This window comes from Sturnus vulgaris, chromosome 13, assembly GCF_052056855.1.
Source record: "Sturnus vulgaris isolate bStuVul1 chromosome 13, bStuVul1.hap1, whole genome shotgun sequence".
NCBI lineage: Eukaryota > Metazoa > Chordata > Aves > Passeriformes > Sturnidae > Sturnus > Sturnus vulgaris.
Window position 1 is genome coordinate 5204205 of NC_142255.1, and position 24913 is coordinate 5229117.

The 24913-nt window shown below is 48.1% G+C and overlaps 2 protein-coding genes across 9 annotated transcripts in view; one reads left to right on the forward strand and one right to left on the reverse strand.

Moving 5' to 3' along the window:
- Positions 1-1089: 1089 nt before the first annotated feature.
- On the reverse strand, positions 1090-3991 carry FOXB1 (forkhead box B1). Its single transcript, XM_014879116.2, has 2 exons — positions 3138-3991; positions 1090-2713 (listed from the first exon to the last, which is right to left on the reverse strand). The coding sequence occupies exon 2, from the start codon at positions 2687-2689 to the stop codon at positions 1727-1729; it is 963 nt and encodes a 320-aa protein (XP_014734602.1). The 5' UTR covers positions 2690-2713; positions 3138-3991; the 3' UTR covers positions 1090-1726.
- The window catches only part of LOC148222218 (uncharacterized), a 114892-nt gene continuing 91483 nt past the window's right edge, over positions 1505-24913 (forward strand). The window contains exons 1-6 of one of the 8 annotated variants that reach the window (XM_088172414.1): positions 2954-3725; positions 4425-4663; positions 5172-5362; positions 5734-5838; positions 12487-12598; positions 15379-15543. In XM_088172414.1, coding sequence (XP_088028540.1) covers positions 4564-4663; positions 5172-5362; positions 5734-5838; positions 12487-12598; positions 15379-15479 — 609 coding nt within the window. In that variant the 5' untranslated portion in view covers positions 2954-3725; positions 4425-4563 and the 3' untranslated portion in view covers positions 15480-15543. Of the gene's footprint in view, positions 1767-2633; positions 2663-2953; positions 3726-4204; positions 5839-10128; positions 10285-12486; positions 12599-15378; positions 15544-24913 lie in introns of those variants that run through there. The other 7 variants (XM_088172415.1, XR_015806473.1, XR_015806470.1 and 4 more) reach the window with 7 other exon arrangements.

Consider the following 24913-nt stretch of genomic DNA (forward strand, 5'->3'; position numbering starts at 1 on the left):
TGTGTGAAAAGGCTGTTCAGATGGTCTAAATATTGGAATAACACCTTCATTCCTTCATCATGAGCTAGTGTTTTTACTTTTCTCATGTAAACTCCTTAAAAAGACAAATAAGAAACTAAATCTGCATTTACATATTTTAATGAGAAAATATTATTTGGACGACTAGGTTCATAATTTAATGTAGACACTTTTTAACCTTTGTCTTAAAACACACATGCTGGGAACAAGAACACCAATATTTAAAATGCCATGCTTATTCTGTACAGGAAAAAAAAGTTGAAAAGAAATGTCCTTATAGCTTCAATAGATACTAATGCTGTTTAGAGGGGGTGTTCTTTTTTTTTTCTCTTAACTTAAGCGGTTCACAACAGAACAACAGTTCAGTTTCCAGCAAACTACCTAAAACTAGAAAGGAGTATATCAAACAAAAGTGCATTTTACACATTTTATAATCATTCATATGCACAAACATTTACAGTTTCCCTAGCCCCCTCTCTCTTGTCTGCAAAGCTCCAGCAGAAATCAGGATGACCTCCACAGTTTGTACCTGCTATTGTATTACTTTTCCACATTTTATCAATGACTTCAACAGCTTTTCTTTAAGCTATGTCGGGTCGTGTGCTTGGTAACAGGTTTATTTTAATTATAATTATGGTTGTTGTTTGTTTTTAAGCTATGAAGTAAATAGCTACAAAAATTTTAAAATAACAACAACCGAAAAAAAAAAAAGAAAAACCAACAACAAAGAAAACCTCAGCTCCCCCAACCTTGAGGTTAACCAGAAGTTAACAGACAAGTCAACTCCTCTTTCACGTGAAAACTACAGTAAACATCCACGTTACAACAGGTACTGCAAAAGGGACCTCATCTGATTTACAGTACAGACGCAAGTTCAGTATTTACATTAAAACAGGCGCTTTGTAAACATGATAGGTGTGGCGTGAGTGGCCCGGCGCGGTTCCGTTGCGTGGGTCCCGCTCCGCGCCGCCCCCGCCGCTCCCTCACCTGCGGGCCGCGGCCGCCTCGCCCCGATCCCGCTCCCGATCCCGTTCCCGCTCCCGATCTTGTTCCCGCTCCCGATCCCTCTCCGGGCCGCCCCAGCCCTCGGGGCCGCAGCGCTGCCCCGCCGAAACCCTGCCCTTGGCGGCACAACGGGACACGCACCCGCACAAAGACACCGAGTGCTTCCCGGCGTTTCCAAGATCCAAGCTTTGGCTGCTTGGAGTCTGGAAACGTCGCTGCTCTCATGCAGTGACACAGCAGCCATTCTTGTTTATGGTACTAAAGATTGGTCCTGTATAAACCCCTGCTTTTCCCCAGACAAAAGAAGGGAAAGAGGCATCGCCGAGCCAGGCTTGCCTGGTCGCCGACAAATCGAAGATGCCTGAAGTACTTTTGGAAAACTAGCGATGCAAGTGGCAGCTCCTACCGGGCGGGAGGGGGCGGGCCGGGCCGGTTCCTTTCGCCTCAAAAGAACTGAAAACAAAGTTCAGAACCAGGGGAGAAGCCGAGTGGTGAGGGAGGGCTCGGCTGAAGGGGCGAAGCGGAAAGGGAGCTCACGCGAACGGCAAACCTCAGTTTCCCGCGGGGAGTTGTCTCTGCTTTCGAGGAAAAGAGTAGAGAGGAGAGGGGAAAGACGCGGAAGGAGGGAGAGAAGGGGAGGGAGGAGAGCTCCGAGGAAACTTTGGGAGAAAGGGGAACACAGCGTCCGTGCAGGCGGCCCGGGTCAGTGTACAGCCACGGAGTGCAGGGCGGGCGCCGGGCTGGTGAGAGTCTCGCTGGGGGTGGCCGGGCTGCTTTGGCTGGTGGCCGTCTGCGAGGACGTGGGGCTGAGAGAAGGCGGCGAGTTCGAGAGAATGGTGGGGATGGGCGCGGGCAGGGCGGGCAGGGCTGGCACCGCGGCAGGGGTAGGCTTGATGGGGACGGGGATGGCCGGCAAAGTCTGCCCCCCATGGCAGAGCGGTTTGATGGGCACGCCGTAGGCGCCGTACTCGCTGCTGGCCATGGAGATGGGGGTGGCGGTGTCGATCATGCCGGAGCTGTACATGTGGGGCCAGCCCGTGCCAATGGAGCTGCCCACCGTAGTCAATTGATTGGGGAGGGGGTAGGCGGCCGGCATGGGCTGCATCGTGGAAAAGGCGAGGCCTCCGGGCATCTTATACTCTCTGGCGATGATGTTCTCAATGGCGAAGGGGTGCTTGAAGCTGGAGGGCTGGGACACCCCGAGGTTGTACGTGGACATCTGGGGCAGGTGGGTGCCGGTGGCCGCAAGGGCGCTGAGCCGCAGCTTGGCTTGCTGCTGCAGGTACTGTGCCGCGTCCGCGGGCTTGCTGGGGGCCAGGTGGTCCGACTTGACCACCTTGAAGCGCTTGCGGCGGCGCAGGAAGCTGCCGTTCTCGAACATGTCCCCGCAGCTGGGGTGCAGCGCCCAGAAGCTGCCCTTGCCCGGCTGGTCGGGGCGGCGGGGGATCTTGATGAAGCAGTCGTTGAAGGAGAGGTTGTGGCGGAGGGAGTTCTGCCAGCGCTGTGTGTTCTCCCGGTAGTAGGGGAAGCGGTCCATGATGAACTTGTAGATCTCGCTCAGGGGCAGCATCTTCTCCGGGGAGCTCTGGATCGCCATGGCGGTCAGCGAGATGTAGGAGTAGGGAGGCTTCTGATCACTGTAAGTGTTTCTGCCCGGGCGAGGCATCTTCTCTTGGCGACCCGCGGAGATCTGCAGAAGGGCAGCGACAAGGGGAGGGGGCGGGAGGAGGGGGTAGAGGGGTGAGTCCGAGAGGATTTGCACGGACACCCAGTCGGGTCAGCCGGTGGCTCTAGGGCCGGGCTGGAGAAAGAAGGGCACAGGGAAGGGGAACAGTGGATCTCAGCCCTCGGAAGGGGGGACGGTGGGGGATGGGGTGGGGGGGGTGGGAGGGCGCGGATGAGGACAGGAGAAAACAGCCCGGAGCCCTGTGCCGCCGCAGGGGGAAAAGCGATGTGCTTCTCCCAGCTCCGGCCTCCCTCAGCCTGGCCTTTCCGCAGGAGCCCGCGTCCGTAAAGTTACTCTAGTAATAACTCTGTCTTCTGGTCTCGGTGAGGAGAAGGGGACCCCATCTCGACTCCCACCCAACTCCATGCCAGCCCCTGCATAAGCTCACCTTAAAGTTGCTGGAAGTTGACAGTCCGCATCCGGGACGCAGCTGGGAGTCCGGACTCTTTCCCACCCCTCTCCTCCGGCGTGTCTCTCGTTCCTTCCGCGGCCACGGTGCTCCGGTTTAGTCCTGAGGAGGCAGCGAGCTGGCTTGGTTTTGGGAATCCTCCTGTACACCCCTCCCTTCGCCTCCGCGGGCTGAATCAGCTTCTTTTACACCACCGGCAGCTGCACTGTAGCAGAGGCTTGTTTGCTTCTCTGCAGAGGCGATGAGCTAACTAGTTGCCTCCATGTCCTTCCTCTAGCCATCTGATAGTTTTATGTGGTGACATGAGCAGAAAAGACCCCTGTAGAGGCGCTTCATTAATGTGCCACTTCTTTGCTATCATATGACAATCGCCTTGGGAGCAGGGGGAGGGGAGCAGGGAGGAGGGGGCTGGAGAGAAAGGCATAATCTGGTTTCATTTACACCTATTTACATGGACACCTTGGGCCAATGGGAATCATTTCCATTTGAAGACAAGGCGAGGGGTGAAAAGGCTCCGCCAGCGGAATTGCAGTGCGATGGTACTCGGTGACTGGGGGTGGGGGGAAGGTATGTACTAACCTCTCTGTGGACTTTGCAGGAAGCTTAGTCTGCAATTCACACTTACAAATGGAGGTACTGAGCAGTGGGATGTTTGACATGGAAATTGCTTGGCTGTGGTATTCTGTTTGTTCTGCATTGTTATCTGATTTGTATTGTTGGCTAAGGCGAGCCCACTTAAGGCGAGGCTTTTCCCCTGTAACGAGAGACTTTCCCTTTGCCAAATCCGCTCTCCCCGAGCGAAGGTTCTTTCGAGGAGCGGTAAGATCGGGGCTCCTCGGCAGCCGCCCCGGGAAGTCAGTCCCCCCCTCCCACCCCGCCCCAACCCATGCAGGACCGCTGCTCTAGTTCCGTGGACCTGTTGGTGTAAAGACGCGGGAGTTGCTCTCAATACACCAGGGCGAACGGGCTCCTGACTGTGCTGTAGCCCCGGTGTGCTCGGTAAGGAGCTGCCTCCACGCCGCTGCTCCTGCTCGCGGCACCGGGCAGTATCCGCTTGTGCGCCCTCCGGCCTCGGGGCTGGGGGGTCCCGCAGAGCTGGTCTGGGCTAATGGGTCCGTGTCAGCGGTCACTGCTAAACATCCTCATCTTGACGCCTTCTGCGAGATTTGCGCGATACGTTCGCCTGCCTGTGTGCTCCTCGGTGCGCACTTGTGTGTGTGGCAGGCAGGACGTGTAACACCCGAGTTGCGGCTCTTTCTTTCACAGTATTCCCTCCTCCCCGGGAACCAAGGCCCGATCCTGGAACCGCAGCCTAGACGAGGAACTCACTGCCAGCCGTGTGTCCTGGGGGGAGGATCAGGCCCAGAAGGTCCCAGGCTTGCCCTGGCACAGCAGAGAAGTTTGCATGATGTGTATTCCCGAGGCTGCGGTGCATCCTGCCACCCTAGAGCCAGAATTGAAGATTGTCTCGGGAGCTTCGAGCCCGGGGAGGAAGAGCCTTTGTGGTGAATACACATCAACTCCATTAACAATATTTTCGGAGTCGGTCAATAACTCACCAAAACGTAACTTAAACACGATGAATTTAGGAGATTAAACAATTTCATTAATATTGAAATGGCTGCTGAGGCTGAGCGCGCGCGCTTGAAATGCAAGCACACGTTTTTCAATATTAACAGAAGTACTTGAAAAGAAGAATAATGTCACCTTCTTAATTCAGCAAAAATAGCCGGGTTGGGGGAGGGAGAGCAGCGGCGGCTCTGTGCAGCACGGCTGCTGAGACCTCTGTGAGAGCCTTGGAGTCTTCTCGGAGGGACAGTCTCCACCAAGCAGAGGTCCCTCAAACCTGGCAGGAGCCTCAAAACGCATTTCACATCGCGACCAGCGCAGACCTCGTGTGTGTTAAACCGTGCTCCCTTCGTCCCAACCCAGCTGCCCTCGGTCCCATCTAATCCCTCTCTCTTGGGGCAGGATGTCGTTTAGAGAATAATAAGTAAATAATTGTGTTTCCAGGAATCCGAGAAACCGACCGGTCCCTCACTGCCGAGCTAACGAGCCCTTTCGAGGGGGAAGACTTGCCACACGCAGGTCTCTACCCCTTGCAGAGAGGGGCCCGGGAGTGTTTGTGCTGTTCAGAGCCCGGGAGTTGCCTTGCTCGGTTAATCGGCTCTGAGATGCTTCATCCAGCCGGGCAGGGCAGGAAGGTAGCCTCCAAAATTAGTTTTTTGGGGGGAGGTGAGGTAAGAGATGATGAGATGATAGATATTTGTTGGAGGGTAGGAAAGACAATACTCTGAAATGAGGAGAGATTCCTCCTAGCATCCTCTAACACTGGCCAAAAGGCTTCTGGTTTTGTATTGAAAGCCTCCAAATATGTGGGTGTAAGGAACACTTCCCTGCCACACACACCACACACCCAGTTCCCCCATTCCCAACTTCTAACACCCCCCAGTCTGCGTTTTGTCTTTCGGCCCAAGTTCACTCCTGGGATGCCTATCTAAAACACAGGTCAGAAAATCCACAAACTGACAAATACTTTTCTTCCTCTTTTTGCTGGTACCCTTTCTTTTTGAAGAAAGAAAAAACCAAATCAACCGCTGACGCAAAAAGGAACCTGCAAGCTGTAAAGTTAAAGAAAAGTCGACGTCTGCTGGCATTTGCTACTCCGAGTGCAAACGAGGTATGGCTGTAAGGTGCCCGATGTTTTTTTCCTTTTTAACTTTTTTCTATTGCAAAGGAATGTGTGATTGGAGGGGTAGGGCAGGCGAAGTCATCCCAGTAATTGACACCCAAAGTTTTACCTCGTGCTAAGCACGCAACAGATGATAGCCTTGGGCAGTATAGGATTTAAATGTTGTAGCATTTCCCTTTTACTTTGAAAGGCAACATTAGGGAGGAGGAGAAGGTGAAGTGAATCCAAATCCATTGTGTGGAAAAGCAAAACAAATAGACGTTTTTCTGAGGTTTAATTCAAATAAGGAGCTCAGAGGAAGTGCTCGGAAAACTGTATAAAATACACATAAGTCAATTATATCAATGTGCAAACCCAATGGAAATCTATTTCATGCAAGACCCATTCAGCCCTTGCATGGAGCCCATCATGGACCACCTTTCTGCATGGAAGGTTTGCAATAGCCCCCTTTCCCACAAGCAAGACCACACACGTTTACAGATTTGGTAATAATTTATGCTAATTTTCCTCCATAAATCCACAATTCGCCTCAGTGGCAAGCAGGGCTGTTGAGAGAGGAAAAGAAGACAGAAAAGTGACAAATACAATATTGCTTTTGAATCCTTGTGGCTGCAAGCAGGTGTGTAGCTTTGCAGAGGGGAGGAGTGGGAGAGGGGCTGTAGGGGGAAGCCAAGAAGTTTGCAAGGATAAAAAAAATCCACTCTGTGTGAGAGAATACTCACAACCTTGTTAATATTTACAAACCAGTTGGGAGAAAAGAGAAAGGAGGGGGGAAGTACCAGCTTCTTAGGGTTTCCTAGGCTGCAAAATACAATGCCAGTCTCTGAGCAAGCTTCCCCCGTTTTGGAAAGTCAACTGCAGGCTGTTGGTTGTGGCTGCATTTCGGCTAAGCCTTGCCCTCTTTTTTTTTTGTAATGGCTCTGCTTCTTCTGCTTCTCGGGGCTGAGAAGGAAGCCAAGATACTTGGGGTCTCCTGCTTTCCTGTTGTGTTTGAATTGCCGGTGCGGTTTCCCGAAGAGCTCCGGCCGCTCTGGGACCGGCGGGGCTTTGTCCCACTCCACATTCTTTACCAAATCTGCCACTTTGGCGTGAAACTGCTTAGCGCCCTTTCAAAAGGATTTCGTTCCTTTCCCAATGAGCACTAAACAAACTCCCCCTGCCTGTTAAGGCTGGACTGAGAACTGTTCCCTAAACCTGTATTCCCGATAGCTTGGGACGTGCAGTGCGCTTTGTGCCCGGGGGGACCGGGCCAGGCTGCGCCGCTCGGGACCCGAGGCTCCCGGCGCTGGGCATCGCGCTCGGCCGCCCCTGCCCTGCCACTACCGCCCGCTCGCTCCTCGCTGCTGCCACCCTCCTGAGAGCCGCCTGCCCGTACGCGCTGTCTCGGCTGCCCCGTCGGGGATTGCAAGCGCCGCCAGCCCGAGCCGGCGCTTGGCCCCGCGGCGGCGGAGTGTCCCTTGTCCCCAGCTCACGGCAGTCGGGCCTGGGCCCGGGCAGCCGTTTCGCGCTTAACCAGCGCGCAGAGAGCCCGCGCTGGGACCACCTGAATTCCTTAACCCCGAGAGGAGGCTCTTGTTCCCGCTCATGGCTCTTGGGGCTGTCCCGGAGCACCTGGTTCCTGATCGGAGCCGGTTTCCCCGGAGAGCTCTCTCCCCTCTGCCGTTGGCAGTAAATCCAGGCGCCGGTAAACGCAGCACCTCAGCCTCCCCCCCCACCCCAAACATGCCCAAGACCTCCCTAGGACGGCTCCGAGGAGTGCCAGGATTACAGCGGGTGCGTGAGCCCGCGCTGGGCACGCAGCGCTGCCCCCGCCGTGCCGCTCTCCGCGCCCCTCGTTGGCAGCGCAGCCCCCGCCTGGGCTGTCCCCTCCGCGGGGCCGCGCAGGTGCGCGCCGGGGCCGCGGGCTCGGGCAGCGCATCAGCCGTCACTCCCCAGCGTTTTGTTAAGTACTGTGCTGCTAGCGCGGATGCCAGCTTGAATCTCGACGTTATTGCCCTGAGAGCCTGTCTTTGTGGTAAACTTCCCTCGCCTTCCCGGAGGTGCTGGAGTATTTATCTACACTCTTGGGATTTGTTGTTTATTTATTTATTTGGAGAAGTATCAGGGGAGGCCTCGCAAACTTTTCCTTTTTAATCTTCCCTTTTAAACAAATGTCGCATTTCAAGCTGCCCTCTCTTCTCCTTTTCACATTGTAGGAAATATTGAAAATGCCACCTTAGTATTGAAGGGATTAACTTGCTTTTCTCCCTGCCGCTAACTCTGGTGTAAAGGGAGCAGTAGATCAACTGTATAATGTGTGCACTGTTTGGTCATTTGTACAAGCAGAACAAAGGTTGAGCTAAGCCAAATTGCATTGCACTTGTGAACCGAGTCCCAATTTGAAGTATCTTTTACAGCAGGGGGAATGAGAACAATTTCGTGTATGTCTAAAAGGGAATAACAAAGCCACTTTCTAGAGCATCTCAAAGTGAAGTAGTGAGGCGTGACATTCCCAGGGTGAGGAGGGACAAAGGCAGGGTCAGGGGGATGAAAAAGAGAATCAAACAGCCACTTTCACATGTCTGCCCTCAACTGCTGCACCTCTCCATAATAGGAAACAACTGTTGTAAAAAGGGGGATTGCTCCCATTCATTCAAAATAGCAAATGATAGCTAAACAACATTGTCAAAACTGAATCAACTTCTGTGCAGTACCACCCAGAAAAAGGTATTGTGTTTTGGTTAATAGCTGGGTGGAGCAAACTTGATTTTCCTTTTTCTTTCTTTTCTTGCTTTCTTTCTTTTCTGTCTCTCTCTCTCTCTTTTTTTTTTTTTTTTAAGACTCTTCTTTCCAGATCCATTTCATAAACTAACTTTACTTTTTATCATGAGCCGTTTTTTACAAGACTTGCTCATCTCATTCATTCTTTCTCTTACAGTCTGCTCTTGTCTTGGTGTTCTGTGCAAAACCAGAAAGCAAGAAAAATTAGGCTGAGTCCCGTTCTTGCTGCAGTCAGAACGGCGGTTCAAAATCCGAAAGCAATGTAAATCTTGAATTGAATATGCGTGTCGCCCGGCAAAACTACCTTTAAATTACTAAATTATTACTTAGCCAAACATTGCGAAATAGTTTTTATAACAATTGACGATGATTTTAAATTGCATATCCACAAGAATAATGGAGCGCACGTTACGGTTGTTTCCTCTCTTTATAAGCAAAGGTAATAACCGATGGAGGAATTCAGGCTCGGGCAAACTTTTTCCTGCATTGTGTGAAGTCTTTAACGAGCCGGGCTTTAATTAGCGTCAGAACTTTGAATGCCCGTGTTTTTCTCTCTGTTGGCGGGGGGCATGTTTGCAAACAAACCCGTAAGTTGCCTCCGCGAAGGCGCAGCGCGGTGGGGGGGTGTGTGTGACTGTGTGGGCGCCGGGGCTCTGCGCTTTCCCTTCCTGCCGCAGCGCCCCCTCCCCGCACCGCCCCCCGCCCGGCCGCCACCCACCGAGCTGCCCAGGGACCGGGAACACAATTCCCGAGCGCGGGGCTCCCCGCCCCCAATCCTCGCTGGGACGGGCCGGTCCGGGCCGGCACCGCCCGCCAGAGCCTCCCCGGCGTTCGCACCTGCGTCCCACGGGAAGCGACAGCGCTGCCTCGGCCACGCCGTGTGTGTCCGCAAAAGCAGAGGGGCTGCTCGCCCCTCCCTGGGCTGTGGGCCGGGCTCAGCGCCCACCCCGCGGCCAGGGCGATGCGCAGGGCCGGCTCGGATGTGCAGCGCTCGGGGCCCGTGCAGCGGGCCGGGAGGGCAGCACGGGACGGTGACAGGGCAGCCTGGCGGCTACGAGCGAGGCGCTCATTGCATTTCCCGAGTCCAGCGGCTTCCATCGCTCTCTTACATCTGTTGACATCCTCTGCCCGCCTCGGCTCCCGACCGCTATACTCACGACTCGAGCAAAGCTCCCGTCACCCCATCAACCCTTAGCTCTGCAGCAAAAACCATATTAACCTTCTTTAATACTTCATTCCTGGAAAAAAATCTTTGGATCTAACTTTAGAAAATATTTTCCCGCAGCGATTACTTCCCATATATTTCCCCCCGTATTTATCATCGAGAGATATGGTAGTCATGCAGCATTCAACCAGCTAAAGAGGATAGAATTTGATAGAGGATTTTTTTCCCTTTTGGAGAGCAAAGATTTTACATGGGAATAAAAGGTATTGGGAATGGCAAAGCTTTTTGAGCTCTGAGAGCGAGATGTCTGCTCTGTCATTCAGACGAGAGCCCTTTCGTATTTCTTCTACTAGGAAGTATTTTCGTCTAAGTTTGCTGTCTCTCGAGCCGCGACCTGTAAAACCTTTGCTCTGTATTTTGGGTGACGGCAGTTTCAGTCGGCACGGCCGTTTTCTGCTCAAGGTAGAATCACACTTGCAAGAAACGCCCCCGGTGGCGGGAGGGACCCGGGGCCGCCGCCGAGCCCCGCGGACCTGTTGGCAGCCCCGCGTAGAGCTGCGCGGAGCCGGGTGGAGCTGCCTGGGTAAACTGCTTGTGTATTTCACATTATCATCCCGCTATCTGCAGGCAATGTAGATTTTCTAAAGATCTAATGAATAAACAACCAGCAAGTGCTGGCGGTGTAATTTACATTGTTAATGCCTACATGTGTATAATAAATATGCATTTGTATGTCTTCAAATAAACTCTTTTTAGTTTCTAACCTGTGGTGATTTTTTTAAAAGCTGTCTTTTCCAAGAAACCAATTTTCATTTTCGTTTCCTGAGCTGGTAGGGAAGGAAAAGACCTAGCAAAGCGCTTCACATCTGCTTTTCAGTGACAGCGGGGGATGCGCGGGCCCGGGCGCTGCCTGCCCGCCGCAGCGCTTTCCGGGGCGCGCCGGGCGCAGCCACCAACCGCTCCTCCGACTCGGGATGGAGGCCACGGCCAGGCAGCGCCAGGCACTCATTTCTCTGTGCAGCTTGCCACGCTTTTAACAGCAGAACAATTTAAATGTACAATATTAGCTCACAGTATTAGTCTGGAGGTGCAAAGAACAATCCATTCAGAGACTGAGCTTCAAAGGCACCGGATTCCCCTCAAGGAAAAGTTTACAAATGTGGCTGCTCCCTCCCTCCTTCCCTGCCTCCCCCTCCTCCCCTCCCTCGCCGGAGACAAACGTTTTCCCCGAACGTTTCTGTAGAGGGCATCCCTGACCAGATTTCTCCCACCTCGCCGTGCGCAGCCCGCTCCCCCCGCTCTGAGCCGCGGTTACTCCGTGCGCGGCTCCGCCGCCCGCCAGCGGGCTCCGCGCCGCCCTCGCGGGTCACGCACTGGCAGCGGTGGTTGAAGGCGAAGCTCTCGCTTTCAGATCTTCAGGCTGAAAAGCCTGGCGCTTCTAAGCCCCTGCTGACTTCACCTTGGGAGGGATAAAGATTTTCTCCTCATTTTTCGCTACAAACCAGGTGCCACTTTCTTACACCGCTTGATGGCAAATGTCTCGTCTTCAGCGAGCTGGATCTGGCATACATTATTTTAATTAAGTCTATGGCGATTTACTTTCCTCTGAGATCCATTCCACGGTGCAATTAGGAACGTATTGGTGCTACCACATATGAATATTCAGGAGAGTGTCAATTAATTAGCAGACAGAGGAATCTCATTATGGTGCTCAAAACCCTTTTAGTGCTAAGCAGAATTAAGGGGGCATTTGCCAATGTGCTGGATTAGTGAATATTTTACTGCGCGCTCATTTAACTTCATTATCATAGCACTTACGCTGCTCTCTGATTTTATTAATTAAATTGCTCATTAATTTATCCAGAAAGGGTGATAAAAAGTTTCATGACGCCACAGCGCTCGCGTAGACGCCCCAAAGAGCGAAGTGCCGCCCTGCCGCTCCGCAGGAAAGCGTTTCCCCGGGGCCGGCGGGAGGCCGGGCAGCGGTAGCGCACCCGCCCCACTCGCGGAGTCCCGCGCCCCTCAGCCAGGTGCATTTTTATCTCCTCTCACCCCAGAGATAAGTGTAATGCGGCAATTAGTGCTGCTGCAGCAAAGGGAAAAAGGGTATCGCTGGGAATTTGAAGCGTAGACTTCGAGTTTCATCTCTTTTTCTACTTAAATCTTTTCTCAGCATCTGGGGAGCGGTAAAGCCCACGATGCGATTTACCCCTTAATCTCTGCGCAGGAAAAAAAAAGACTGCAGAAAGAAGAGGCATAATCTCATCGTTCCTGGTATTATGGACAAAATCTAATGCGATCACTTTCCGACAGAGACAGAAGCGTAACCTGAACGCTTTGCTGGGGAGGAGCGCGAGTGTTTCCCGAGGCCAGGAGCAGCCCAAGCGCAGGGCGCGCTGGCAGCGGGCTCGCAGTTTCTCAGCGCAGTCAGGAGAACTGCGAACATCAGAAGCCAGCGATCAGGATTACACTAATTTTCTAATTAGGCAATACTTCCATTCTCATAATTTTTCCAAGGAGCATTGTATTAAGAGCAGCTATTTAAAAAAAATGTCCGTGGGATATTGTGCTTTGCAAAAAACAAACAAAAATTCCCTCAGAAATGTTTAATATTAAATATTAATCGAATTTAAATTCAATAGCCGTATCTTGCGACAGTTATAGATGTGCGGGAAGCTATAGATAATCAGCCCTTGTGCATCTTCACACAGGAGGGATCGACCCGGTGTCAGCAAAGGCTCCGCAGAGGAAAGGGAGACCGATGGAAATGTGTTTTAAAAGTCACCTCCATTTCAACACCGTGCGCGGAATTTGCCCAAAAAGGTTAGAAAGACAAATATTAAATCTGCCTTCACAAAGGGAGCCGCTAAATAGATCCGAAATTAATATGCATGTAAAATTAATTAGCTGCATTTCATGACATCAAAATAAGTACCTGGGAAACAAGAACACCTTCTGGGCATTTGGCACCATATGCTAGAATTACAGTTAATTGACTAATTACATAAATTAGGCATTAATTTTACAACACATCAAGTATAAAAGATATCTCAATTAATTGTGGAGGGAGAAGGAGGAGGTTAAAGGGGAGGCTGGCGGTCCGGCCGGGCCGGGCGCTGCGGGCGGGGAGCGGGGCCGGAGCCGCCGCCAACTCGGGGCGGTCGTTAGCGCGCGGAGCCAGCCAGCCGCGCTCATTAGAATCAATTACAGAGCGCAGATTGATTAGCGCGTGTCAGGGAGCGGCGGCCCCGCCGAGACCGGCCCGGAGCCGGGAGCTGCCCAGAGCACGGTACGGCCCGGGACCAGGATGCGCCTTCTCTGCACTGACCGCTCCGTTCCGTCGAGCATCCTGCCCTCCTGCGCACCTCTAGGTATTTTTATTCTGTGAAGAAAATCAGTTCTGTGATTTTTTAGGCGCTGGGTTGGGGTGTTTTCCAGTGCAGTTAGTCAGATTTTCCTACTGCTTTGATACAGTGGGATCGAGTTTCAAATAATATTGACAATTTCAGGTAGCCAGAGCCATGGCACGCAGTTTTGGAGCCTTGGAGGTTTGAGGAAATGTTCTCTAACATCCAGCGCCTTGGGGCCTCCTCACCTGTTAGAGAGGCTACCTGACAAGATTCTTTCGTCCCCCTCAGATTAAAAGGAGTGTCCAGTTTGTACCTGACTGTACCCAAAAAGGTGCCAGACTTCTGCATTTACTATGTAGCTTTCAGTTTAAGCATGAGGGAGGCTGTGTTAAAATGCAGGAAGGATTTTTAGCTGATGGGAATAATTATATCTTTTAAGTTAAAAATGGCAAAATTCAAACCAGTGTGAGAGCCCCAGGGACAGAAAATAGCCCTGGTCATGTAGCAGGTAGTAGAAAGATTATCACACTGAAAGTATTTGGGGAGGCACCAGTAAATGGTCTCCATTTACACTGGGATTTGCTGAACATCACAAAATAAGTGAGTCCTGCTCTGCTGCTTTTGGCAAGGTGACTGGCGAAGCTGGGACTGCACCTGCCCCAGCAGAACAGGAGGCACCAGGCAGGCTGGAGGGAGGGCTGGCTTCTGCCTTTGTGGGGAAGCGTGGGGATTCTCGTTTCTTTCGCCTTACTAATATGAATAAAATTTAGCTTCCTTCCCCCTCTGTAAATAAATATTCCATAGGAATAGACCACTGTCTATGGTTGCATCAGTGACAGTGCAGCCTGACTGTTGATGGGCTAGAAAACAGATGAAACCCTGCCACACATCTATCTTTTTATTGAGACAAAATGTTCATTTTGATGTAGCGGTTTTGTGCTGTTGCCAGATGCTGAAGGTACTTGAGGGAGATGTTGACAAGTGGATAATTGTCAACAGAACTAAAACAGACATTTTGTTTACAGTTGAGCATGATTAACTGAGAGTAAATAAAACAACAGCTCTGTTCATAAAGCCTCTCAGCATCTCAAGTTCACAAGCAGGCAGCATACTCGAGAAAGGAAGGCACTGAACCTGCTCATCTCATAGGCAGGAGTCAGTAACAGAGCTCCATAAAGAGAAGAGCCCTTGCAGCTTGGGCATCACCCTCTAGGTTTCAAGCCAAGTAGTTTCCTGCTTACTTTTTCTTTCTCTTGGTTTATTTTCTTTTTTTTTCCCCTTTAATTTTGGCTTACATGGCTGGATCCACAAAGGATTAAGGATCACATACTAATCCAAAAGAAAGAGTTGTGCATCTGAATGCTGGAAATAGTTGGCTCAGGTAAAATGATGGGACAAAAGTGATCTAGAATACTTAATCAACAGTAAAACAGGAAGTGATGCAGCAGTCTTTCTTCCCACATTGTAACTTAAAGGTTGTTATAGAATATACTTTAAACCAGTAGTGACGGGCACAAATTAGTGGTGATGGTCAGTAAAATCCAGGAATACTCTGCATTTTGGTGGGTTTTGGTTTTTTGTTTGTTTGTTTGTTTTTGTTTTGTTTTTGAATTAAGATACGTTTCTATTTGTATCTCATGTACCAGTGTATATTTACCCAGACTTGTACAGAAGGTGGCATAGTTAGTATCTAAGTGGTATTCATGCTGCTCAGATTACACAGATGCTGCAACTCAGTTGGAGGGTGGAGAGGAAATAGAGTTTACCAATCCACAGTTGCCCAAATGTGGTTTTTGTGCACATATTTTTCAAAATTGTAATTTTCTCTCTTCTTTGTGCTTTGATCCACTCTGAAGCCACTTGTTGTGAATTATTCTTTCTTTAATGGACAGGAGCCCTACTATGAGACTGGTGCAGCAGCTGGTTCAACCTCCCCTGTGTGCAGCATGCTTATAAGTAAAGTTATGAGCCTGTTAATCTATATTCAAACTTCCTGCCTTGGGTGACTGGAGGCTTGAGAACAGCCTGTCTCTGTGTGTGCCTGTTGTCAGTGGGCATTCCAACAGCTCTAAGAGCTCTGCAGCTGCTTGCAGGCTGTCAGTGAGATGTGCTTGTTCCATCAGTGCTGAAGGAGGGGCAAGTTCTCTTACTGGTGACTGTCGTGTGTTTATTCTCGAATCAGTTTATTGCAGCTTTGGTTTGGGGATGGTTTTGTCTTTTGTACTAACTCTGTCCTGCTGTCATTCACTTCAGCAGTGCCCGTTTCCAAGGCATGTGAGAAGATCCCTCATACAGTCTCATGCCCACAGTTCAAAGAAGCAATTCTTGGTGGCTGTGTTCCAAACAGTCCTTGAGAGTGATTGGGTGCTACTCATCTGTTACAGCTGTATCTGCTTAGAGAGGGGGGAAGATTGCCAGAAACTGGTAAGAGTTAGCATAGCAATACACATTTATCTGTCATTTCAACATAATGTAACCTTAGGTTATTGTTTTGCACTCTGAAGGGCAGTCATGCCACCAGCCTCCTATCCAGAGGTGTCACTAGCCCCGAGGGTGCTGCCAGGACAGTGTGTGCTGTGGCTCCACCACCCTCCCTCAAGAGATGGGATGTTCCTGGCATTTCACTGGCTGCTTGCTGGCTGCTGGGCTCCTGTCCATGTGGGACCGTGGGTCTTGGAGCCATGCCTAAGGATATTTATTCTGATTGTCAATAGCTTGTCAGTTGGATTATTGATTAGTTTATACTTAGTTTACACTATCACAGCCAAGATAATTGCAGTTTTCTGCTTTGAAGCCTCCTGTATCCTTAGTATTTCCCCAGTTCCTTTGAAAACCTTTATCCTTTACTTTATCTGTGATCAAAACTTTGCTCATCCCTCATCTAGAATGTGCCTCTTCCTCTGGAGCATATGCTTGTCTAAGCTGCAGCAGTTGTTGCTTGCCTGTGCAGCTCAGAAGCGCCCCAGGATGCTCCCCAAAGGCTGCTGCACTTCAAAGGAGAAGCTGCAGGCTCAGAGCAGCCACAAAACAGGCGCTTGCGGGCCTCAAAGCCCCAGAGGTGGCTGCTGGCATGGATGTAAGAGGAAAAGCTCCTTTCAAGGAGCAGCTTTGGAGTTTCCTTCTATAGGGGAGCACTGGGCACTTCAGAGACAAGGCAGCAAGCCAGGATTCTCTATGCAGATTGTGAAGATCTTCCCAGAAGCTAGAGCAGCTGTGTGGGGAACTCCTGTGTGAGTCAAAGCACCGAGGGGGAGTGTGATGGGGAGGAGAATTGTCTCCCTGGTGGAGAGGTGAGAGCATGGTCTGTTCAGCTGTGGGCAAGCTCTCAGTCTCCAAGTTATGGCTGTCTTGTACCAATCTGAAGTCCACTGTGTTACTTGTTTGGATGGTGGTAGGTGTCAGCTCTCCAAAACAGAAGACCCTATTTTATTTGCAAGACAGAAGGGAGAAAATGGTTTCCATACTTACGTCAACTTTGTGTTTTCATTTGAATTGCTGTCAGATGGTAAAGACTTCAGAGATAATATCCTTTTGAGCCTCACTTACCTAGCACCTTTAAAGGACAAGTTTTCCATTGGAGTTACATAGCTTTCAAAGTAGACCCAAAGACAGGAGGTTCTGCTACATTTGACATCAGTGGAATCACTGTATTTTTCAAATGGTAACGAACACATGAATTGTATGTGACTTCTGACTGAAAATATGTTCAGTTTCTTTATGATCCAGACACAAGAGTTATGATGCATGGACCTATAGGAATATCTGTCAAAAGTCACCATAAATATTATTGACTCTGTAGCATCGAGCAAATCCTGAGCATGCTTCTGTCTAACTTGCCAGGGAGATGTGCCTGGATTTCTTGCTGCCCCGCCCATATAATGCCCTGGGGCATTAAGGGCATAGGCTGCAGATGGATGTAACTTTTCTCATGGTCAAAAGTTACTAGTGGATCCTGAAGGAAGACCTGCTCTGGGCACAAACCTCAAGGCATCCAATCACTTGCTGCTTCATTATCTTGAAAGACCTTGAGTTGGAGTCAAAATTGAAATAATGAGCCAGACTGATGAAGGTGAATGCATTTGCAGCTGACAAGAGTGGACACATGCTGGTAACCATCTGCTGGGATCCCTTGTAGGTAGCTGTGGAAGTGCACTTTCGTGTTTAGGCTGTGAATGCCATGTGTGTGATTTATTTTATGTGCATATGCTGCCCAACTAAATAGTTGCATGGGTATTAAAGCTATTTAAAGTTATATTTGTCTTATTATGTACCCTTTGGGAAGAGACTGTCTGATTATCCCTTAGATATTTTCTTCTGAAAAAAACAGTCTCTTTTACTGTTGAGTAAAACAGCTGAGTGAATGTTTGTACACGAAAATCCTCAGCTGCACCGTTCTGTGCTGCGTATGTAAAGTTTGTATGCATTTGCAAAGTAGAACTTTGGTTGTCATTAATGGTCAGAGATGCCATGGCACTGGTACTTCAGAAGTCAATGAAACATAAAACATTGTAACAGGATTATTAAAGAGTACTGAATGCTGGAGAATAGATGTGATACAGGAAGGGGCACAAAATTGCTTTGTGCTTAGCGTGTATAATGCAGCTTGCTCAATTTGTTCCTGGCTATTCATAGGAGAGTACATTTTCTCTTTTTAATTGCACAAGATGACAAGACCTTTTAATTAAGGTGACATCTATAGTATTCATATACTGCAAAACCCACAAATGACTAAAACTTAATAGCATCGTAAAAACTATGGTTAAAGCTTTTACCAACACTGCCATCACAGCAAAGAGTCTTAAATCAACTACGTCAGCAGTGAACTTATGCCTACACTGAGCCTACTGACTCGGAGAGCAGGAACTGATTTCTTTTCATGCAGAAATAGTGTCTTTGTGGGGGTTTTATGGCTGTAGTAAACTGGTAGTAAATGGCCCTTTTGTCTCTTCATGTGTACCTGCCCTCCCATGTCTAATTTCTGCAACCTCTGAAATATTCTGTGTCCAGTCAGAAGATACTTTTGGGGAAAAAAGATGAAACTTATCTTCTTCACTCAGAGGTTTCCTGCAGGCTTCAGTGGGACAGAAGGGCAGGGAATGAGAATATTGCATATGGAGGATGTTGGGAATCAGGCAGAGAGCGCTGGATGCCACAAGAACAGAGCAGGGAAGCCTCAGTGCTGCTCAGCTTTGATACTCACTCGAGGTTCTCACTTGAAGAACCACATCCTCCAGCTCAGAGATCACAGGATTGCAGCATGGGATGTTAATCATTTATGAGCAAAGTCCTTTTCCTTATAATGACAGCCTTACATTTGTTGGGCTGATGTTTGTAGGGGGGAGGGTCCTTCTCCATAGGATGCTATCCTGTGGCATCCCAGGAACCTCTAGAAGTGCATCCTGCTCCAGAGGTGAGTGAGGTGTGTGGCAGCTGAACAGTGGCAGTTTTTGCCTTGGTAATACTGGTAAAAATGGGAATGGTTCTTCAGTCACCTTTGTAAGGGGTTAGGCTTTTTCTTTCTTTATCTGCAGAATGTAAAGGAATATTGTGCAGATGCTTAAGGTACGGTCTTATTTTTGGCAAGAGCTTGCTGCATTTCTCTTCAACTTTGTGTGTGTAACACTTACTGCTGTGGGCTTTTGTCGGCATTTCTTTTCTCACAGAACTAGAAATTTAACAATTTGGTTTTAATCATAATGTCCTGATGTTCAAAGTTCTTTGAGTACATCTTCTATCGACTAAGAAATAAACCACTTTGTATAATCCAACATTTCCCTTGGGATTGTTCAGAAAGCAACATGATTTTTACTTTATTGCTAAAAATACTGTGTTGTTTACTAGATGAGTATTTAAATAATTTAAGGGTGCTATTCTGAAGAGAGACCTTGTTAGAGTGAAAAGTGCTTTATCATGAGAACCTCTAGCAAAAGAGAGGAGGACAGAGTAAACAGGCAGAGAAGAAGGGATGTACTGACATATAGCAAGACTAAAATTAACTGTCTTAGTCATGTCTGGCCTGATATTAGGGAATTATGTTAATCAAGTGTATTTTCTCTATGGTCAGGTTTAGAGTGAGGATTATTAATTTGTGGGTGTGGAATCAGTCATCTGGGGATTGCTCTCTGCAAAGCTTTGTGACCACTGGGGTTTTCAGTGACCAGAATCCTTGATTCTCCAATTCTCTCAATATCCCCAGTTTTTCCCCAAGGGCCCTGAAGAGCAGGAGTCAATCACCTGAGTAGGCTGAAGAGTCCACAATCTTTCCAGTGCCATTTTGTAGACTGGCATGTTTGGTGTGGATTTTATGGCACATGAAAAGCTGTGTATCCTTCTCTTCCAGCCCTTCACCCCAACCATCCACCTTCTGTTCTGTGTCCTGTTACCTGGGAAGCTGCAAAGCCTTTCTTCAGCACATGGCTGGTTCATCCAGCAGAAGGGCTGGAGCTGAGACCATCAGCATATTCTGACAGAAGTTTATGTAACTCTAAAAAGTCGAGGGATCAAAAGTAATGTAAAGCTGCTAAAGCCTTTCTTACTTGAGTCCCAAGTCACTAAAAGAACTTCAACTGGGCTTATCCAGTTCATCTGTTCAATGACTGGCAAACTTAAATTTAATCCTGGAGATGAAAACATTTGGTAAATACTGTCCTAAAAGGAGATAAGTTTTAAAATGGTCTTTGTGCATTTTCACATTGCTTAGGAGCTTCCTTTTTCTGCAGTAAGAGAAAAACAATAAAAATACAGTCAGAAACAGAAGTTTGGCTGCAAATGTGAAGATCTGAGAATTGTGGTAGGACAAGATTTGTAGGTGGGGGTTGTAAGTTAATTGGAGTCTGTGGTATCAATTAAAAATGTAGCTAAGTTTTTAGTCCCACAATAATTCCCCTATAAATGATGTGTTCTTTTTATATTTCTGTACTCAGCATATTAGTGTGTCAACACCTGGAAAATAATATTGCTCACATTATAGGAGCTTTGGAAAGTTGTCATGTTGAGGAAGAGTTGGTTTCTCTAAACCAGTTCAGTGCCAAGTGATCCAAAGAGTTTGAAAACATGAGAAAATTATATTGTTTTCTAATATTCCAGCTGATCCTGTGTGCTTGAAGCAATGCAACTTGCCACCCTAATGTTGCTTTTAGGCTCATCAGTATTTGTGGGTGTAGTCAGATTTGGTGTATGCCTGGTCCCATTCAGGATTCAGCAATGCTCCCTGGGCCATGTGTGCCTGGGTTTGTGCCTGGGTTTGTTTGGAGGTTTTGCACTGTCAGGAGCAGGGTTTGGCTGTGTTCAATGCTCCCAAACACTGTGGTAGCAGAAAGCTCTGCTGACTGTCAGCCCTTCATTGGAAGGAGGCTGGGAACAAGGCAGTTGCAGTGAGGAAAAAGGTGCTTAGATCTGGGATGAATTCCCTGACTATTTATCTCATGGAGCTTGGAGCTCAGTTTCAGGGCACGTTTCAAGGGCAGTTTATGCTCCAGGCCAGGTCTGGCAGCACTGCTGTGTGCTGCACTTCTGACCTCACTGCAAGCCCCTTGCACAGAGCCACTCTCAAATGGCCTGGAAGTGTGGGAAGATAAGTTGAAAGGATAGCACAGAAGGGAATCTCTGCTGATGAATTACAGCTGTACTGATCACTGAGGAGGGCAAACATCTGTGCCTGCCCAATGAGTTTGGTGTTTTTATAAAAGAGTGGGATAGCTGGCCACCAGTTGCAGTTCGAGTTGGAGCTTGAGACTGAGAGTCTGCTGCAGTTTGGGATGGAGTCTGCTGCAGTTTGGGATGGAGTCTGCTGCAGTTTGGGATGGAGTCTGCTGGCTGTGCTGTGAGGGGGAAGGGACAGACAAGGTAAGAAGATGCTGTGTGAGGGACAGATGGGGTTAGCCAGTCATGCAGAGAGGAGAGGAGTCAGAGCTGTGTGGAGCTGTAAGAAAAGGAGTCAGTATTGTGTGAAGCTGCCTATGAGGGAATGAGTCAGAGTTGCATGAAAAGTTTCTAATAAAGGACTGATGGTGATGCCAGTCCATCTTGGCATAATTACTGCAGTGTGGAAGTTGTGGCACAGAGCTTGGCTCGAGGACCTGTGTGCATGTTCTGTGCTCTGGCTGTGTTTCAATGAATGTGCTGCTGATCTAGACCCTGATCCTGCTGTGCAGATTCCTTAGGGACACACGTGTTCTTGAATACAGCATGTTGAATGTTAATTTATGGGAATTTTGTAAGCCAACTTTATGGATGGAGCAGTTGTAATAAGCATATTTTACAAAAAAAATAAGAAAGCTTATTTAGAGGTTTGCTGATTTGTTCTGGGCTTTTTAAAAATGATTACTGCAGATGTTACTATTTTGAGACATTTGCTTAATAGAAAGAGAAGAAAGAATGAAATAAGAGTGTTCAGTAAAGTCAACACCCTCTGAAGCTGAAAGCAGTAGCAGTACACAAGTCCTTAGATGTCAACAGTGATTAAAGGAGGGAAAAAAGTTAAATTTGTGTATTTCCCTTTCCTAAAAAGCAAATATGGATCTAAATAGAAAAATAATTTCCAGATATTTCTTGTGGAGTTCTAATGAAGTAAAGAATGAGATCAAAGGAAAACTGGAAATACAGGCTACTTCTGATGCTTGGTCCATATCTCTAAATACCAATGATTGGACAGAACCTGTCAAAAACTCAGTTTTAATTACCTGCTTCTGATCACAGGCTGTGGAAACAAGGAACTGAAAGTGATGTGTGGTGCGACCCTGTCCATTGGTGTTTGAGTTCTTAATCTCTGTGACCATGGGTACTGCTCTTTTCTGTCCTGATGTGTGCTGTCCTGCCCCTCTCATTGCCTGTTAGAGACACCATTAGGGACACAAGGGAAGGGGCAGAATGAAAAACCAGCTCTGCACATGGCACAGGGAGGGAGCCAGGGTGTAGGGAAAATACCCACAGCAAATCTGATCTCAAGGTGAGACCTTGAGGTATCTGTAATTTCTGAGAGTGAGTGAAGTCATGGTGTGTGTTCAGCACTGGGGGAAGAGCCCAAAAGCTCCTGAGAGGCTGCTCTGCTCAGCCTGGAAACTGAGACTGTCACAGATGGGCCTTGGAGCTGCTTTGCTGTGGGGAAACTTTTTGCATTCCAAGACACAGGATCACTTCCCACCTGTGCCAGAATCCTGATGATGATGAAACTGGCAGCACTGAAAACTAGATCTTATATAACTCCTATGCAGCTACTTTGTTACAATTTGGGTTTTTAAGACTTTTATTTTTTTTTTTTTTAAGTTTTATTTTAAAGGAAGAGTCACCTTAAACTTGATGAACTTTCACAGCCTGAGCAAGCAGGGGGACCATGTGGAGAGCAATGTCTCTGGGGATGTACTTTTCAGTAAGTTCACTTGAGGCAGGAGTCTTAGGTAGATTTGATTGCATTTGCTAATACAAAATCTGTCAACAGTAAAGACACCTTCGCTGTTTAATCTTCCACTAGAGGGGAAAAAAAAGAAAATCAAAATACGTTTTTCTTTCCCAGAATAGCTATCTGGCAGAAAACTTGAAAAATGTGAATCCCCTTTCTTGATACCAAGTCACTTTGTTGATGAACATTGCTCCCAGCAAAAACTGGGAATGATACCAGACAAAGGATGCCCAGCATCATTATCTGCATTATATATCAATAGTTGTGCTTCCTTGCTTATGAAGTATATAACCTTGTGTGTCCTTAAAGTGTAAAAACAAAACACGCACCACCCTAAGGACACTTGGGACTGCACTTCTAAGAAGCCAAAAGAAAGAAAAATATTTTATTAAAATATTATGAATTATTGTTAACATATATTTACATAATTTAATTCATCTCAGGAAACATCTGAAAGAATGAAATGTTACACGCATATGGTCATGAAGCTGTCCTTTAATGTCATCATTTTACTCTGCAACCCATCAGTGCACTAGATCCATATTTGAGGGGATTTGCTTATGTCTTGGTTTGAAAGACTGGTGTCTGCTAAGGAGGGCAGGAGCTTCCCTTGGAATGGAAAATGTGAACCCCCCGCCCCGAGTTATTATAATTTTGAGATTAAGGGTCTCTCAGGCAAAGATATGAGAATAGGAATAGCAGTTGTTTACTAGTGTGTGTAACAAAGCAAACAAACAACAGCAGCTGCAGCCTTGACACCAAACAGAGCAGGAGCCCAGCGACCCTGCGGGCTTGGCCTGGGTGCAGTTCCGGGCACGGCCGGCGGGGGGCGCTGGTTCAGTGCCCGCTCTCACAGGCAGGGGCGGCCCGGCCCGAGGAGCCGCGCGGGGCCGGGCCGGGCTGGGCTGGGATGAGCCGGGCCGGGCCGGGATGGGCTCCGGCAGCCGCAGCCAATTCCCTTCCCCAGGCAGCCAATTCCATTCCCCAAGCAGCGGCTCCCACTCCCTAAGCCGAGAGAGAAGCAGAGGCAGAGCAGCTCCCCCAGCCCCGTCTCTTACCAGCCCCATTCTCTCGATATCTCTGCCCCTCGGAGGGACACTCACGGATAAGAGAAGTGTGACCAGATGCCCTCCTCCCCTGAGCTTGGCCAATTCTTCTGTTTTTCATAAGTACCCAGTCGTTAGTGTTTCCTAGCAACTTATGGGGGGAAAAAAAAAATCTATAAGTAAAAGGAAAGAAACCTATCCCCCAGCATCTTATTTTATCTAATAAGGAGACAATTTATGGGGCTGTTATCCCTTAAATGGGATATTTGCCTGGTTGTCTTTGCCTAATCCTGAACTGGAAAGACAGTGCCTCTCAAAGATCCTGGTTTTTGAGTGAACAGTTTAAAATGCTACAGCTTTTGGCCTAAGCAGACTGGGTCAATGGTCTTACTTGAAAATATTGTTGTTAGTAACTGACAAGGCTTTGATATTTCTGTTACAAGCTTCTTTTCTTGAGAGTGCTTAACTTGTAATTAATTTTATTAGGTTGAATGCCACTAGGAAAGAAAATTCAGTCATCTTTAGGCTTTTTGTGTATATAAATAATTTCTGTTAAAGGCCTTGTCTTTCAAATCTGTTTCTTTTTTAGTCTGAGACAGTTTTGTAGTATTTTTGAAATTAAGTAAGAACTGCTGGCATTCTTGGTCAATTGTTCACACAATCACAATTTTAAATAGAAAACTACTAAGAATCTGATTATACTGATGGAAGTGAAGAGGGAAACAAGGCTGAGGAAAGCAATGTATTGTTAATAGTGTCTTCTAGAAAAATCAACTTATTGTAGGACTCATTATTAGAAGTAAAATCTTAGTGAATGCTGGGGCATTCAGAGGCAGAGAAGACACCATTAGGGAAACCAGTCTGTGTGTGCTGTGTACAAGTGATGAGGCTTCTGGTAAAACGTCTGTATTTAATCACAGACTTGCAAAACAATGTGTAGAAACAAAATCTTCTGTTTCAGAGCAAAAATAGGGCTAATTGTGTGGCTGCCAAACAAATCTGCTTGACAGCATGTCCATTAAAAGGGCATTATGCTGGTGAGGAAATGCACTGAGGGATCCTGGAAACTGTTTGTCAGGAAGCTGAGCTCTGTCGGGGTGACCAGATGCCTGTCAACCACACGTGCATTGTTTCCATTTCTTGTAGTTTTAATTTCTGCGTTCTGAAATCCAGGAACTCCTGCATTTCCTGACCATATCTGCTGCTTTGCCATCTCTGTTTCCCCCTCTGTCAGCAGTTGGCTACCAGACAAGCTTTAGATGGATAGCATTCACCTTACTTCAGAGTTGTTTTATGATGCTGGTTAGATGAAATAGTTCCAGCAGATACTCTCAATAAGCAAAGG